General features: G+C 38.6%; 1 protein-coding gene and 1 pseudogene across 8 annotated transcripts; one reads left to right on the top strand and one right to left on the bottom strand.

Moving 5' to 3' along the window:
- Nucleotides 1–2,313: 2,313 nt before the first annotated feature.
- LOC149230425 (putative histone H2A.1 pseudogene) lies at nucleotides 2,314–2,820 on the bottom strand (annotated as a pseudogene).
- A 2,809-nt stretch (nucleotides 2,821–5,629) lies between these two features.
- LOC149230424 (uncharacterized) lies at nucleotides 5,630–14,333 on the top strand. Of its 8 annotated transcripts, none has more exons than XR_016247370.1 (5): nucleotides 5,630–5,748; nucleotides 5,871–5,918; nucleotides 13,201–13,551; nucleotides 13,644–13,721; nucleotides 13,805–14,333. XR_016247370.1 is itself a non-coding variant. In XM_089376053.1 (5 exons), exons 3-5 carry the CDS (start codon nucleotides 13,263–13,265, stop codon nucleotides 13,892–13,894), a joined length of 447 nt encoding a protein of 148 aa, XP_089232179.1. In that variant the 5' UTR covers nucleotides 5,630–5,748; nucleotides 5,841–5,918; nucleotides 13,201–13,262; the 3' UTR covers nucleotides 13,895–14,333. The 8 variants fall into 8 exon arrangements, 6 of the variants coding, with proteins under 6 accessions (XP_089232179.1, XP_089232181.1, XP_089232183.1 ...); XR_016247369.1 differs by having other exon boundaries at nucleotides 5,851–5,918; XM_089376053.1 differs by having other exon boundaries at nucleotides 5,841–5,918; nucleotides 13,654–13,721.
- The last annotated feature ends 2,153 nt before the right edge of the window (nucleotides 14,334–16,486 follow it).

Here is a 16,486-nt window from a genome sequence, read left to right as displayed (position 1 = left end):
GGTCATTGAGCTCAATCCCAGGGATACCTTGTATTCAATTTTCCATCAGGGTTGTACAAAACCTTTCCCCTTCCTACCACCCTTATGTTATCTAAACAATTGACTTGGTTAAATTACATTTAAAAAAATAAAATAAAATAAATAATTAAAATAAAATTGTGATAAAATAGTACATATACCGTTGGAAATTTTGAGCTGCAAATTTGACAACCCATGTTTTTCCAATGGTATTATTCTCTAATGTAGTCCAATGGTATTCTTCTCTAATGCAGTCTATTTAAAGGTATTTTTTGCAACCAAAGCTTAAAAACCAAAAATCATAATTATGTGTATAGTATTGCACCTCCACCAGGGAAATTTTCATATCCAACAAAGAGAACCACTCAGTACATATACAACCCAAAGACTTGTAGATGTGAGGATGCATGTCTTCCAAGTAAAATTTGGGAAGAACAATATTTGCCCATTATTTTCCTTATGAGTCCCTTGAGTCCCTTTTTGCTTAAATTTGAACTTCATGGTTTGGGATTTCTATTTTTCTCCTCATTTTACTATGTAGATATCCCATGATTTTTTATTCTACAAAACCTAGTTATATGACTCAATTGTGTTTTTTCTAAACACTTATTTATGTTGGGCTCCACTAATCTAGTATCTACAAAAACTAATTATGAATAAATTGTGGGTTTTGTAAGTGTTTTAAGAACGTTTGATGCTAATGACTCATATATTAAATTGCCCTTTCTTTTTATGATAAATTTGGGTTTTGTGGTAAAAATTATCCATTATTTTCCCTGAGCCTTTTCCAACTTCCAATTCTTTTATGAGATAATTTGATTTTTTGGGATTTCTATTTTTCTTCAAATTTTACCATGTAGATATCTTATATTGTGGGGCTTCACTCAAAGCCTAAAATAATGATGACTACAAACTTAATACTCATAGATATTTTAATAAAGAATGTCATAAATGGAATACACATATTATAGCTCATTTACAATCATCCCTAAATTTATTATAAATAAGTTCACCTAAATTTCCAATAGATTTCTATGGTCTATAAGGAAAAAGCTAGCATCCCTATGGTCACAAAATCTATTTGACATTTGTTTTCTTCTTTAAGGCTCTAGCATAAGATCATAAAAATGTCTCCTCTTTCACTCCCTATTCAAGCATCACTATTATAAAGATTTATAATTACTATTATCCCTCCTAAGAAGATAACTAAGTAATTTCAGTAGAAATGGGGAATCTACTATATTAAGAGGTGACTCCTATAGTAGTGTAGATTATAAATTCCAAGCCAATGATGAATTTCTTTAGAGTTGGAACCAATGGGCATATATACAATGACAAATCCTTCAATGAAGTTACCAACTAATCCACCCACATTTAGGTTGAAGCAAGAAGTAGCATTGAAGTGGAGATTCCTAATCATCTCAAGATTTCATAAGACTTTTAAGAATCAACTAATTAGATAAAGCACCACATTAAGATGAGAGTTAAAAAATTATCAGTTTGGTCATAGTAGATTAATCATACACATTTTACAAAAACAACAACAACAAAAACCCTTATTGGTCTTCCATGTAAAAGACCAAGGATCAATTAACAGTAACAATATGCTCTTAAATACAATGAAAAAGAAACTAATAACATATCAAACAAACAACTTCAAGATTCTAACTATTAGGCCTAAAGAAAAACCATTCAATGCTAAATAAAGATATACTCTTAAATACAATGAAAAAGAAACAATTAACATATAATAGATTACCAAAAACAAACAACTTCAAAGTTCTAACTATTAGGCTTACAGGAAAACAATTCAACATTAATTTAAACGTTGTTAATTATATTAGTCCAAAAACTTAAAAAATAACATTTAAACATAGTTTAAACAATAAAAGCCTGGAGTAAAAAATAAAGAAAGAAAAAGCACCAAAAAAACAAAAAAAAAAACTTAAGAACCAACATATTGAATACATAAAACCTACAGACAATAAAGGACTTGGAACAACAATAAAGGACTTGGAACAATAATAAACGTAGTAAATAGTAATGTAACATAAAACAACAAAATGAGTTATTGTAAACCTATAAATCCTCGAAAGTTCAGTAAACTTGGAACCCTAAACTCCGGCGCCTAATTTGCCATACCTTTCGAAAGGGATTTATACATAAAACAACATTTGAACAGGGCACACTACGAACAGAATTGATTTAAGACCTATATATATATATATATCTATAAGTAATAAGTTAGAAAGCAAAATGCCCGAAGAGGAAGAAAAAGTGATGTTATAAAAAACATCAATTTGGCGCATAAACATTCTTCACTTTCCCATTCTTCACTTTCTCGATGTACTTCTGGGAGAAGAGAGCGTAATGAATGATTTCCATCGCTCCACCACTGGCGATGGTCACATTCTCGAAAACTTTATCCAAATCCTCATCGGATCGGACGGCTAGCATAATGTGCCGAGGGATAATTCTGGTCTTCTTGCAACGACGGGCAGCTTTTCCGGCAAACTCCAACACTTCGGCGGTGAGATATTCCAAGACAGCGGCAAGGTAGACGGCCGCCCCGGCTCCAACCCGCTTGGCATACCGCCCTTTCTTGAGATATCTGGCAATCCTCCCCACTGGAAAGGTCAATCCGGCCTTCACTGTTTTGGTTACTCGCTTCTTCCTTGAGCCTGCTCCATTCTTCCCTCCCTTTCCGTCGCTCTTTCCTGAAGTCTCGATTTTCTGAATACTGCTCCTCTGCCACAAATGGCAACCGCGAATTGCTTCTGCCACAAAGCCACCGACACTCATGAGAATGGAAAGATATTTGGTAGAATTTTGTGTTACTGTTTAAATTTTTGGAAGCTGGGATTCATATGAATGCACCTCTTAACAAGTAATATGAAAGTAAATCTCATCAACAACTCTAGCAGAGTTTCCAGATTTAGAATAGATTTACAATAATCCCACCTGTATTTTTACTAAAAATCACTCAATAATGAGTAGAATTTTATTCCAGATTTAGAATAGATTTACAATAATCCCACCTGTATTTTTACTAAAAATCACTCAATAATGAGTAGAATTTTATAAATCACCAGATAACTTACCAGCTAAATATATTTCTTTGGGTTTTACTATTAGTTTGAATAAACACTGAGAAGTGCTTTATACTTTCCCACAATGTTTTCCTTTTATTCTATAGATATATACATGCATGTTCCCCTCCCTAACGCCCAAGCAAATGCATGATCGTACGAAAAGTGCATAGCACAATGGAGTTCAAGAACTACTGAAGATCATGTGCGGAAACAAAAAATGTGATCAATTCGGTTTGAAACAAAGAAGTGCGGGTATAGTTGTGCATTACGTAGTGCATAGGAGAAAAAGCATGCTCGCCAGCCTCTGGATCTAATCAAAGATCAAATATAAACCCTAAAAAAATTTAGCATAGGAGAAAAAAATTATCGCCGGGATCAACATATTAATCAAAGATCAAATATTAACCCTAAACAAATAAAGGTTTATTCACTTACCTCAGTTTGTTTGTTTGGCCCAGTATTGACGTTCTTGCACTTTTCTTCTGCTCTTATTTACCAGTTTCCACTGCCAAACTCGAACTCAGACCATTAAGATTGAGTCCACTGCCAAACTCGAACTCAGACCATTAAGATTGAGAGATTGATGGTATGATTTATATATTTATACATTTACTGTGCAGGTTAAAGTGTTTATTTATAATCTTATTCTCACCTATGTGTTTATGAACCGTTGCTATTAACTAGCTAGATCCATTTTAATTTTAGGATTACTAAGTGGAGCATCAAATGTGAACATAATTATGAAGCTTGATCGCTATAACCCAGATTTCTCAAAATTTTGGTCGGATTTTTGCCAAAATCATACTGAAATTTTCACTATTTTCCAGGCAAAATCGTGGCCTCCTTCCACTATGTCACCCCTTTTTACTTTAGAAGAAGTTTGCATCTAAAAAAATTGATATCTCTTCGACTTTGGTGGATCTAGAGTTAAAATGAATTTATGTTGGTTTTATTATTAATTATATTTATTACTTTTTATTTTTAGTGTTAGTTTTATGTAATTTGAGGTAGCCAAATGTTTTATGAGGATGGATACATGTTAGGCAATCTTGAAAATGGTCATATACCATCTCACCCATTGATGGGTAATTCCGCCCCTCCCTATGTGAAAACTAGTCATTTTTACTCTAAAAGAAGTTTGCATCTAAAAAAATATTGATATCTCTCTGACTTTGGTGGATCAAGAGGTAAAATGGATTTATGTTGGTTTTATTATTAATTATATTTATTAATTTTTATTTTTATTTTTACTTTTATCTAATTTGACGTAGTCAAATGTTTTATGAGGATGGATATATGCTTAGCCAATCGGTCATCTACCATCTCACCTATTGATGCGTGATTCCCACGCATCCCCATCCCTCTCTCGGTGAAAAGTGGTCTTTTTTACTCTAAAAAATATTGATATCTCTGTGGATCAAGACGTAATATAGATTTATGTTGATGTTATTATTGATTATATTTATTAATTTTTATTTTTATTTTTATTTTTATGTAATTTGATGCACTCAAATGTTTTATGAAGATGGATACATGGTTAGCCAATCCCGAAAACTAACCGTCTACCATCTCACCTATTGATGGGTGATTCCGGCTCCTCCCCACCCCTCTCAGTGAAAACTAGTCATTTTTACTCTAAAAGAGGTTTGCATCTAAAAAATATTGATATCTCTCCGATTTTAGTGGATCAAAGAGGTAAAATGGATTTATGTTGGTTTTATTATTAATTATATTTATTAATTTTTATTTTTATTTTTAGTTTTAGTTTTATGTAATTTGAGGTAGTCAAATGTTTTATGAGGATGGATACATACTTAGCCAATCATGAAAACTGGTCATTTACCATTTCAGCTGATAGTGATTCGTGCCCCTCTCTGTCACACCTACTTTACATGTACATAATTTTTTTAAAATATATGCATATACATGACAAACCTTGAACCTTAAGGCTCACCATTTTGATAATTCCGCTTTACATACACACCTTACAATTTATCACTATAAATATACATATAAATTTCAAATACATCATACATCGAAGTATTCTTGGCATGCGTTAGAGGCATATACATAAATCATTTAACAGTTGGCATTCATTACTATAAACCCCTATCCACGTATGTCGTTGGCTGTGTGTTAACTATGGGTCTCGGCTGTAACTCACCACACGGCATTACACCTGTCAGCATTGGGATTTGATTTATACACTGTTTATAACTCACAGCTACCATAGATATTTCAAACGTCTTTGTATTAATGGGCGTGGGCTTTTATGGTCCCGCCGAAGTACTCGTTTGAAGACAGGTCATCCACACCTTTACATCGATCCGTCCTTCCGGGGCAGGTGGCATGATCTGGTTTCTCCAGCCATGTGACACCTTGGGAGAGCCAACTTTGATCTCCCCGCCAACGACTCCCGCCATACTTCGACGATCTAGATCTCTTCTGGAGATCGGAGGGCTGCAGATCACTCAGGGTTTATCGGTGGTATTTATGCGTCCAAACACCAGGTTATTTCATTTGATGTCCGCGGTCATTGCGGCTGGTTCACTGCTTCTCCTCCAGTTCGCTTTCAACAACTCATTGCTGCAACCTGTTATACCCCAGAGCTGTATTCCGCTCTCCATGAACCTTGCAGGTAACAACGGTGTTTCTCTCAGTTTGCATTTGCTTTATGGTTTGGTTATCTCTGAGTTTTACTTACAGCTATTTTCGTTTTCCTCTGTCAAGTATTATACAGTCGATTTGGCTATGCTCCAGGGCAACCTCCATGGCGATTTGTGCTTCAGCGACCTTCTAACATCTCAGGTATGAATCTCGACAGTTTAAAGTTCGTTTAATTGATAGGGTTCAGGGTTACAGTTATGTAAACCCTGTATGATCTTATGCAGATCTCTATTTCACTGTGGTCTTTTCATCTGCTTTCGGGTGTTCTCGGTGAAGATCCATCACAGTTGGCCCGCTGCATAGTTAGGTTATGACTGTGCTGGTCCGGTTACAAGTTAATGACTGCAGAGGGTTTTGGGTTTATCATACCCAACATGTTCTTTTCTTTTGCTTTGTAAATGTATAGCCGCCTAGCGGCAGACTTGGATTCATAGCTGTTTGCATGGTTCAGATCTGGCCTCCACGCGCAGATACAGTCTTGAATGTTTTGGGCTAGTTCCCTTACACAGTGTATTGATATGTTTAAGTAATTAGTTTGCCGTCGATGCGGTTATGAACTCTTCAGCTCTCGGCAATTTTGCTATTGTATTGGGTTGTTTTTCGTTTTAAATGTCCCTTATGCATGAAGACAGACTTAGGGTTTATATGATGTTCCTCTTTTGTCTGTCATCGAACGGCTTCTGCCTCGGCTTTGCCCAGTTATAAAGATCATCTTATGCTATAATCTCTGTATTTAAATGCTATTATTGCACAGTTCGTTTTGATATATCTTTGATGAATAATGGATGTTAAATGTATAATCCCCTTTTTCCTGTGGAAAGGGTGACTCTGAATGCATGACTTCTGATCTTTCGCACAGTCCTTCAGATTATTATAAATATATATTGTTACGGTTTGCATGCACAGGTTCGCTATTTCATTAGAGTTACGTTTCTTCTTATTCACATGCACAAGTCTTTTTCTCAGATTTAGTATGGTTAAAACTTATTACCAGTTCATGCTTTCGACTTGGGTTTAACAACATAACCTTTATTCTGTCTGCATGCTCTAAATCTGAATATATACATGTATATATTTACTTCCACAGTTATCGTTTAATGTTATATTATGTTGAACCTTGGTTATTACTCTGTTATGGTTCTGGTCACCGTGATGCACAGAATGTAGTTTATATTTGTTCTGTACCCAGAACTGGTGCTATGTCTCAGATTTACTCTCGGTTTGTACCATAAGCACAGAGACTCATTGTCAACCCTTACACACTCTTTGGTCCACCGTCCAACGCTCTCTGCGCGGAGCTTTCGGTTGGACATTCACGGTTTTCGTAATAACCTAGGTTTCAACCGGCTTTTCTCTCTCTGTCTCGAGGTCTCTCCCATCTACAATCGGCGTCCTCTTTTGTTTAAGAGATATAAAACCTCTTTTGTTTGCAGCACCCCGGCATTCTTCCCAGTCTACCGGATATAAAATTTACTTCTGTCTAACTGTTCAGTGTTTAATAGTTTGATTGATAGCCCCGTTAATAATAATATTGGGTCGTGACTGCTACCCAGTAGCCAGTCCCTGAGTAGGGTTTCCCTACACCCGTAATATAACTTTGTCTCTATATTCTATTTGTTTTTTTTTTTTCCTGTCTGGGTACTAACTCAGACTGGTCCATTAACGGACAGTTTCTTTTTAGTTTTCCAAATGCACAACATGCTATCTTTCACAGCAATATTTCAGAAAACAAATAATTTTTCCTAATTAAATCACCGTAATTTTCCATACACAGTACTTTTCATATCAGGGACTACTAGTTTGGAACCGTACCTGATTACCTCTGTCAGGAATGGTTTTGTTCAAACAAAAAGTCACCTGAGCTTTAATTCTGCTCTCCACCTAGCCTTGAGACTCATCACTCAGATGCAGTTCTCCCCCCGAGCCATCCTGCAGGCCTTCAGCCCTCAACAGGTTCTGTGCACTTCAGTGCCAGGTTATCTGATCCCCATCAGACTTAACCATTCATTTCATTTCTTCTTCTTTTTTCCAAGAAGATTTTCTCTCCTTTCCTTCTGTCTGTCCCTACAGCACAGAAACCCCTCAGCCAGGACTTTTCCTGCTTTGGAGGGTAGTTCCATCAGTTATCACAACTGATCCTTTTCTTTTCAATCTCACCTCTTAGAGGCTGCCAACAATTTCAAGAAGTATTTAATTTACTTTATTAAAATAGTAGTCACAGTTTTGTTTATCATAACAACAACTGATTACTGTCTTTTACCACAGTAAACTTTTCAATATTACATGTTCTGGGGTTATTACATCTCCCCCTCCTGAGATTGGACATCGTCCCGATGTCTGTCTCTCTTAAACAAGTTTGGGTACGCTTCTCTAAGGAGTTCCTCGTCCTCCCAAGTAGCTTCTTCTGGACCATAGTGCTGCCATTGCACTTTAGCTTGCGAAATAACTCGTTTCCGCAGCTGCACCTCTCTCCGATCTAGGATGTTCAGTGGTTCGACCAGAACCTCGCCTTCCGGCTCGACCTGCAATCAGCAATAAATTTAATTATTTTTCAGTTTAAAACAGTGCTTATTCATAGTGTCCAGATTAATCCTTACCCGAACATTCTGCCATTGAATCACATGTTTAGGATCGTAAACGTATTGCTTTAATACGGATACGTGAAACACATTGTGAATCTTAATATGGCTTGGTAGGGCGAGTTGGTAAGCCACCGGCCCCACTTTTGCCAAGATCTGAAAAGGTCCAAAGTAGCGGGGTGCCAATTTGGCACATCCACTCCACTGCAAGGTACTCCTTCTTGGTTGGATTCTTACGAACACATGATCCCCAACCTGAAATTCCTTGAATCTTCTCTTTCGATCAGCGAAGCTTTTCTGTCTATCCTGAGCGGCTTTCAAGTTGGCACGCACCTTCTTTATTGTATCCTCCATTTCCTTGAGCATGTCTGGACCAATTCGCAACTTGTCTTCCGGTCCACCCCAGCTTGCAGGTGTGCGGCACTTCCGCCCATACATAACCTCAAAAGGACTCATCTGAGTTGAGGAATGGTATCCATTGTTATATGCGAATTCGACCAAGTGGAGATAGTCTTCCCATTGGGTTGGCTTCATCATAACGCATGCTCTCAGCATGTCTTCCACAACTTGATTTACTCGTTCCGTTTGGCCATCTGTTTGAGGATGATAAGCTGTACTAAAGTTCAGCTGTGTTCCTAATTCAGCAAACAATGTCTTCCAAAAAGTTGATGTAAACTTGACATCCCGGTCAGAGATAATCACCTTCGGAAGTCCATGCAATTTGAAAATATTTTGCATGAAAACATGTGCAATCTGCACAGCTTTATATGTCGATTGCACCGGTATGAAGTGTGCTGCCTTACTTAGCTTATCCACTACTACCATAATGGAATCATTATTTTTCTTTGTTTTAGGCAGCCCTGTTATAAAATCCATGGAGATCGTCTCCCACTTCCATTCTGGAATAGGTAGGGGTTGTAACAGCCCAGCTGGATGCAAATGTTCTGCCTTAATCTGTTGGCATTCTAGACATCGTGCTAGATACTCAGCCACCTCCTTCTTCATTTTTGGCCAATAGAATTCTTTGCGAAGGGCGGTAACCATTTTCTGGTAGCCCGGATGCCCGGCATAATGGCTGGTGTGAAACTCATCTAGAATCAAATTCTTAACATTATCTTCATTGGGTACATATAGCTTATTGTTAAAATATAACATTCCAGCATCATCTAGCCTATGCCCCTGTTGTGATTCTTTATCAGGGAGTTGTTGTATTTGCTGTTTAATTTGCTGATACACAGCATCACATTCAGCTGCTGTTTTTATTCTTTCCAACAAAGTATTTTTCCATTTACTAACTGAAATTTTGCACAAGCATTGTACCTTTCGACTTAATGCATCAGCCACGCGGTTCTCCCTTCCCTTTAAATGCTTAATTTCAAAGTCAAATCCACTTAAAAAGTCAGCCCAACGAGCTTGCCTTGTATTTAAAGTTGGTTGACTGAAATAATTTGTTAGGCTGTGATGGTCTGTTAGTAACAGAAATTTTCTGCCCAAAAGGTAGTGCCGCCACATTTTCAGGTCGTGAATGACAGCAGCCAGTTCCATGTCGTAGGCAGAGTATTTCTGTTCGTGCTCCTTCAAATTTCTAGATTCATAAGCAATGACTCTTCCCTCCTGCATCAGCACTCCTCCCACACCTTCCTTACTTGCATCCGTGCAAACTACATAATCCTTATTAGGATCAGCTATGCTTAGTACAGGTGCGGTGGTAAGTAAGTGTTTGAGCTGTTCAAAGCTCTTCTGGCACTCTGAGGTCCACTTGAATGCTTTTCCCTTCTTTTGCAAAGAGGTAATAGGGTATGCTACCCTCGAGAAGCCTTCAACAAATCGTCGATAATAACCTGCTAACCCCATAAAGGACCTAATATCCGCCACATCCTTTGGTGTAGGCCACTCCATTATGGTTCTGATCTTCTCGGGGTCCACTGCGATTCCTTCCTTAGTGATCACATGGCCCAAATATTGTATCTCTTCCTTGTAAAAGTCACATTTGCTAAACTTTGCATATAATTGATGTTCCCGCAAAGTTTGCAATACCAATCTAAGATGTTCTTCGTGCTCCTTCCTCGATTTGCGCGTTCTGAAGGCGTTTTTAGCAATATCTTCCTCTTTTATTCTGATCTGATGGTAACCAGATCGCAGGTCAATTTTAGAAAACACCGTGGCTCCCTTCACCTGATCAAAAAGTTCGTCAATCCTAGGCAAAGGATACTTGTTTTTGATCGTGAGCTTATTCAGCTGACGATAATCAATACACATTCGGAAGGTTCCATCTTTCTTTTTGACGAACAGCACCGGGGCTCCCCAAGGTGATACGCTAGGTCGGATGTAATTTTTATCCAACAGTTCCTGCAATTGCATCTTCAATTCCGTCAGTTCTGGCACACTCATACGATAGGGTGCCCGTGACACCGGTGCTGCCCCTGGAATCAGCTCAATCGTAAAATCCACATCCCGCTTTGGTGGTAGTCCCGGCACTTCCTCGGGAAAGACATCCGCAAACTCTTGTACTATCGGAATACCACCTAGCGTAGTAGTTTTATCCTTCTGATTCACGTACCCCACCTGAATAGCGTAGATTTGACATTTCTTCTTGATGCACTTAGCTAGCTGAGTTGCTGTAATAGGTCGAATCTGCACCGGGTGTCTGATTCCTTGCAACTCCCGTTGTTCTCCAAGGTCATCTTTGTAATAGATGGTCTTGGTTTTACAGTTCACTAAGGACCAGTGTTTCTCTAGCCAGTCCATCCCAATCAAGATGTCATAAGAACCCAAGGGCAGTACATTCAGATCTGCCACTATAGACTGTCCAGCCATAACTAAGGAGCAGTTATTCACTTTGGACAAAACTCGTCTCTTGGCTCCTATGGCTAGTTGGACCAGCTACGGGTTCTTGAACTTTTCAGCTTGTAGTTTACACTGTTCCACTACTTTCGGGCTAATATAACTTAAAGTAGCCCCAGGGTCTATAAGAACAGCTATGGAAAAGTTTGAGATTTTACCTTCAAATTCGATCATAGATGGCTGGTACTCCGCTTGTCGGTCCTCCAGTGCAGCGTTGATTCTTGGTACACTACGCGCCACGTCCCCAACAGTCGACGCCTCATGAATCTGAGATATTTGGTCTGTACCCTTCCTTTGTGGGCAGTTCTTGACATAGTGAGGTCCTCCACAACCCCAGCACTGCACTGGCGGTCTGGTCGTCCCCTCACCTTCTGGTCTAACAGACTGTTCGTTTGCCTTGGATTCGCTCATTGGTCTGGGTCGGGGCGCATTCCTTGCCACCGGTCTGTTGTTTAGTCCTTTACCAGCACCCTTGTTCCCACTGCTGCGATTTCCTTTGCTGCTTCCAACCATCCGACCTCCTCTTTTCTCATTCCATCTTTTGCTGGAGGTGTCCCCCTTTTGTTTGCTCTGCTGGTAACAGATTCTCGCCTTACGGATAGCCTCGTCCATGGTTCTAGGATTGTCAAATTCAATCCTTTCCCTTATGTATGAAGGTAAACTGCTCACAAACCTTTGGACCTTGGCTTTCTCCTCCTTGATGTAGGGTACATAACGTAGCAGCGAAGTAAAACGGTTAATAAACTCGTCCATGGTCTGCTGTCCCAGTCTCAGATCGTGAAATTCCCAGGCTTTTTCATCATAAAAACGCTCAGTCAGGTACCTTTCTTTAAAATATCTCTGGAACTTTTCCCAGGTAATGGTCCGTTCACTGACCCCCTTAACGATCTTGATTTCTTCCCACCACAAGGTTGCCTTACCTTGTAACTGGAAAATTGCCAATCTTGCCTTTAGATTGTGGTCATACTCGTATAACTGAAAGTACTTATTCATATTGATTAACCAGGCTTCTGCAGCTTCCTCCTGCTCACCATCAAAATGTGGAGGTTTAATCTTTCGAAATTCTCCTTGCAGTTCCACTTTCTGACGCTTCGAAGTTTGCTGTTGAGGCGCATTATCAGAGTGGTCTTCCTTGTCTTCAGAGTTCTCTGGTTCCATTTGGTAGTCCTGTTCTTCTGTCACCCTCTGCTGCTCTGCACTGGGATTAGACAGGGGTGGGTTCTGCCTGTCCGACAGGCTCTTCAAAATCTTTTCCTGCTCAACTGTTAAGCGAGCATTATCCTCTCTCAATCGCGCCATTTCATTCTTCAATTCCTAGACAGTTTCCAGGATCGCAAGGTTTGTACTTCGTGATTCTGCATCCAATTGCACCCACAACCCTGCATTTTCTTGTGGATTATTGCTGGGTCCCTGCATCTTGTCTTTTCCTGGTTTAGCTGCTAACTTTGCAATTCTGGTTCATTCCAAATAAACAGAACACAGTTAAACACATTATTAACCTGCATATGTTGTTTGGTGTGCCCTTCTGCATACTGAACTATGTTTTTCTTTTAAGGCCACAGTGTTGAAACTTGGCTCTGATACCAATTGTCACACCTACTTTACATGTACATAATTTTTTTAAAATATATGCATATACATGACAAACCTTGAACCTTAAGGCTCACCATTTTGATAATTCCGCTTTACATACACACCTTACAATTTATCACTATAAATATACATATAAATTTCAAATACATCATACATCGAAGTATTCTTGGCATGCGTTAGAGGCATATACATAAATCATTTAACAGTTGGCATGCATTACTATAAACCCCTATCCACGTATGTCGTTGGCTGTGTGTTAACTATGGGTCTCGGCTGTAACTCACCACACGGCATTACACCTGTCAGCATTGGGATTTGATTTATACACTGTTTATAACTCACAGCTACCATAGATATTTCAAACGTCTTTGTATTAATGGGCGTGGGCTTTTATGGTCCCGCCGCAGTACTCGTTTGAAGACAGGTCATCCACACCTTTACATCGATCCGTCCTTCCGGGGCAGGTGGCATGACCAGGTTTCTCCAGCCATGTGACACCTTGGGAAAGCCAACTTTGATCTCCCCACCAACGACTCCCGCCATACTTCGACGGTCTAGATCTCTTCTGGAGATCGGAGGGCTGGAGATCACTCAGGGTTTATCGGTGGTATTTATGCGTCCAAACACCAGGTTATTTCATTTGATGTCCGCGGTCATTGCGGCTGGTTCACTGCTTCTCCTCCTGTTCGCTTTCAACAACTCATTGCTGCAACCTATTATACCCCGGAGCTGTATTCCGCTCTCCATGAACCTTGCAGGTAACAATGGTGTTTCTCTCAGTTTGCATTTGCTTTATGGTTTGGTTATCTCTGAGTTTTACTTACAGCTATTTTCGTTTTCCTCTGTCAAGTATTATACAGTCGATTTGGCTATGCTCCAGGGCAACCTCCATGGTGATTTGTGCTTCAGCGACCTTCTAACATCTCAGGTATGAATCTCGACAGTTTAAAGTTCGTTTAATTGATAGGGTTCAGGGTTACAGTTATGTAAACCCTGTATGATCTTATGCAGATCTCTATTTCACTGTGGTCTTTTCATCCGCTTTCGGGTGTTCTCGGTGAAGATCCATCACAGTTGGCCCGCTGCATAGTTAGGTTATGACTGTGCTGGTCTGGTTACAAGTTAATGACTGCAGAGGGTTTTGGGTTTATCATACCCAACATGTTCTTTTCTTTTGCTTTGTAAATGTATAGCCGCCTAGCGGCAGACTTGGATTCATAGCTGTTTGCATGGTTCAGATCTGACCTCCACGCACAGATACAGTCTTGAATGTTTTGGGCTAGTTCCCTTACACAGTGTATTGATATGTTTAAGTAATTAGTTTGCCGTCGATGCGGTTATGAACTCTTCAGCTCTCGGCAATTTTGCTATTGTATTGGGTTGTTTTTCGTTTTAAATGTCCCTTATGCATGAAGACAGACTTAGGGTTTATATGTTGTTCCTCTTTTGTCTGTCATCGAACGGCTTCTGCCTCGGCTTTGCCCAGTTATAAAGATCATCTTATGCTATAATCTCTGTATTTAAATGCTATTATTGCACAGTTCGTTTTGATATATCTTTGATGAATAATGGATGTTAAATGTATAATCCCCTTTTTCCTGTGGAAAGGGTGACTCTGAATGCATGACTTCTGATCTTTCGCACAGTCCTTCAGATTATTATAAATATATATTGTTACGGTTTGCATGCACGGGTTCGCTATTTCATTAGAGTTACGTTTCTTCTTATTCACATGCACAAGTCTTTTTCTCAGATTTAGTATGGTTAAAACTTATTACCAGTTCATGCTTTCGACTTGGGTTTAACAACATAACCTTTATTCTGTCTGCATGCTCTAAATCCGAATATATACATGTATATATTTACTTCCACAGTTATCGTTTAATGTTATATTATGTTGAACCTTGGTTATTACTCTGTTATGGTTCTGGTCACCGTGATGCACAGAATGTAGTTTATATTTGTTCTGTACCCAGAACTGGTGCTATGTCTCAGATTTACTCTCGGTTTGTACCATAAGCACAGAGACTCATTGTCAACCCTTACACACTCTTTGGTCCACCGTCCAACGCTCTCTGCGCGGAGCTTTCGGTTGGACATTCACGGTTTTCATAATAACCTAGGTTTCAACCGGCTTTTCTCTCTCTGTCTCGAGGTCTCTCCCGTCTACAATCGGCGTCCTCTTTTGTTTAAGAGATATAAAACCTCTTTTGTTTGCAGCACCCCGGCATTCTTCCCAGTCTACCGGATATAAAATTTACTTCTGTCTAACTGTTCAGTGTTTAATAGTTTGATTGATAGCCCCGTTAATAATAATATTGGGTCGTGACTGCTACCCAGTAGCCAGTCCCTGAGTAGGGTTTCCCTACACCCGTAATATAACTTTGTCTCTATATTCTGTTTGTTTTTTTTTTTTCCTGTCTGGGTACTAACTCAGACTGGTCCATTAACGGACAGTTTCTTTTTAGTTTTCCAAATGCACAACATGCTATCTTTCACAGCAATATTTCAGAAAACAAATAATTTTTCCTAATTAAATCACCGTAATTTTCCATACACAGTACTTTTCATATCAGGGACTACTAGTTTGGAACCGTACCTTATTACCTCTGTCAGGAATGGTTTTGTTCAAACAAAAAGTCACCTGAGCTTTAATTCGGCTCTCCACCCAGCCTTGAGACTCATCACTCAGATGCAGTTCTCCCCCCGAGCCATCCTGCAGGCCTTCAGCCCTCAACAGGTTCTGTGCACTTCAGTGCCAGGTTATCTGATCCCCATCAGACTTAACCATTCATTTCATTTCTTCTTTTTTTTTCCAAGAAGATTTTCTCTCCTTTCCTTCTGTCTGTCCCTACAGCACAGAAACCCCTCAGCCAGGACTTTTCCTGCTTTGGAGGGTAGTTCCATCAGTTATCACAACTGATCCTTTTCTTTTCAATCTCACCTCTTAGAGGCTGCCAACAATTTCAAGAAGTATTTAATTTACTTTATTAAAATAGTAGTCACAGTTTTGTTTATCATAACAACAACTGATTACTGTCTTGTACCACAGTAAACTTTTCAATATTACATGTTCTGGGGTTATTACACTCTCACCCTAGCCAATCCTGAAAACTAGTCATCTACCATCTCACCCATTAATGAGTGATTCTTGCCGCTCCCTTAATTACCTCTCTCCTGCCCTTGGTGGTATTTTCCCCACCTCAACCCCACTCCAACCCCACCTTCATAAATCTTATAATCATTTACAAAAAAAATCATCATTTCGAATTGGAGGTCTTCTTTAACTTTATTTCTTAGATCTTATTTAATTTAAATTAAATTGATCCTCATCCTTTAACATCCCCCTCTTTAATTAAACGTGATTAAATTTATTTAAAACTGGTTTAGTAATATTAATTTTCTCGTTAATTTCTAAACCATTTTTACTTCATTATTTAATTAATTCTTAATTTACTTTTTAATGTTTCAATATAACCTTATTAGAATTGGACTTACCAGAATTTGGTCATTCCTTCCATTAACTCTTAATTTATTTAATTTATTTGTGTGACTTTGTTTAATTGTGGTGAAATAATTGTTTTAATCATTATTTATTTTTATCTATTTTAACATTTATTACTAATTATTTTATTTTATACTTTTTAATTTTGGCCAAATTATGGTTTTAATCATTAGTTATTTTTTCTAATT

This window comes from Pinus tabuliformis, chromosome J, assembly GCF_031772625.1.
Source record: "Pinus tabuliformis cultivar Carrire ecotype Pingquan chromosome J, CPIR1, whole genome shotgun sequence".
Lineage (NCBI taxonomy): Eukaryota > Viridiplantae > Streptophyta > Pinopsida > Pinales > Pinaceae > Pinus > Pinus tabuliformis.
Note: the sequence above shows the minus strand (reverse complement) of the source record. Positions and strands in the feature narration are given on the sequence as shown.

Coding starts and splice junctions, on each gene's coding strand:
- LOC149230424 (XM_089376053.1), top strand. CDS start 13,263: ATGACCAGGTTTCTCCAGCCATGTGACACCTTGGGAAAGCCAACTTTG. Junction 13,552..13,653: donor GCTCTCCATGAACCTTGCAG/GTAACAATGGTG, acceptor AGTATTATACAG/TCGATTTGGCTATGCTCCAG. Junction 13,722..13,804: donor GCGACCTTCTAACATCTCAG/GTATGAATCTCG, acceptor GATCTTATGCAG/ATCTCTATTTCACTGTGGTC.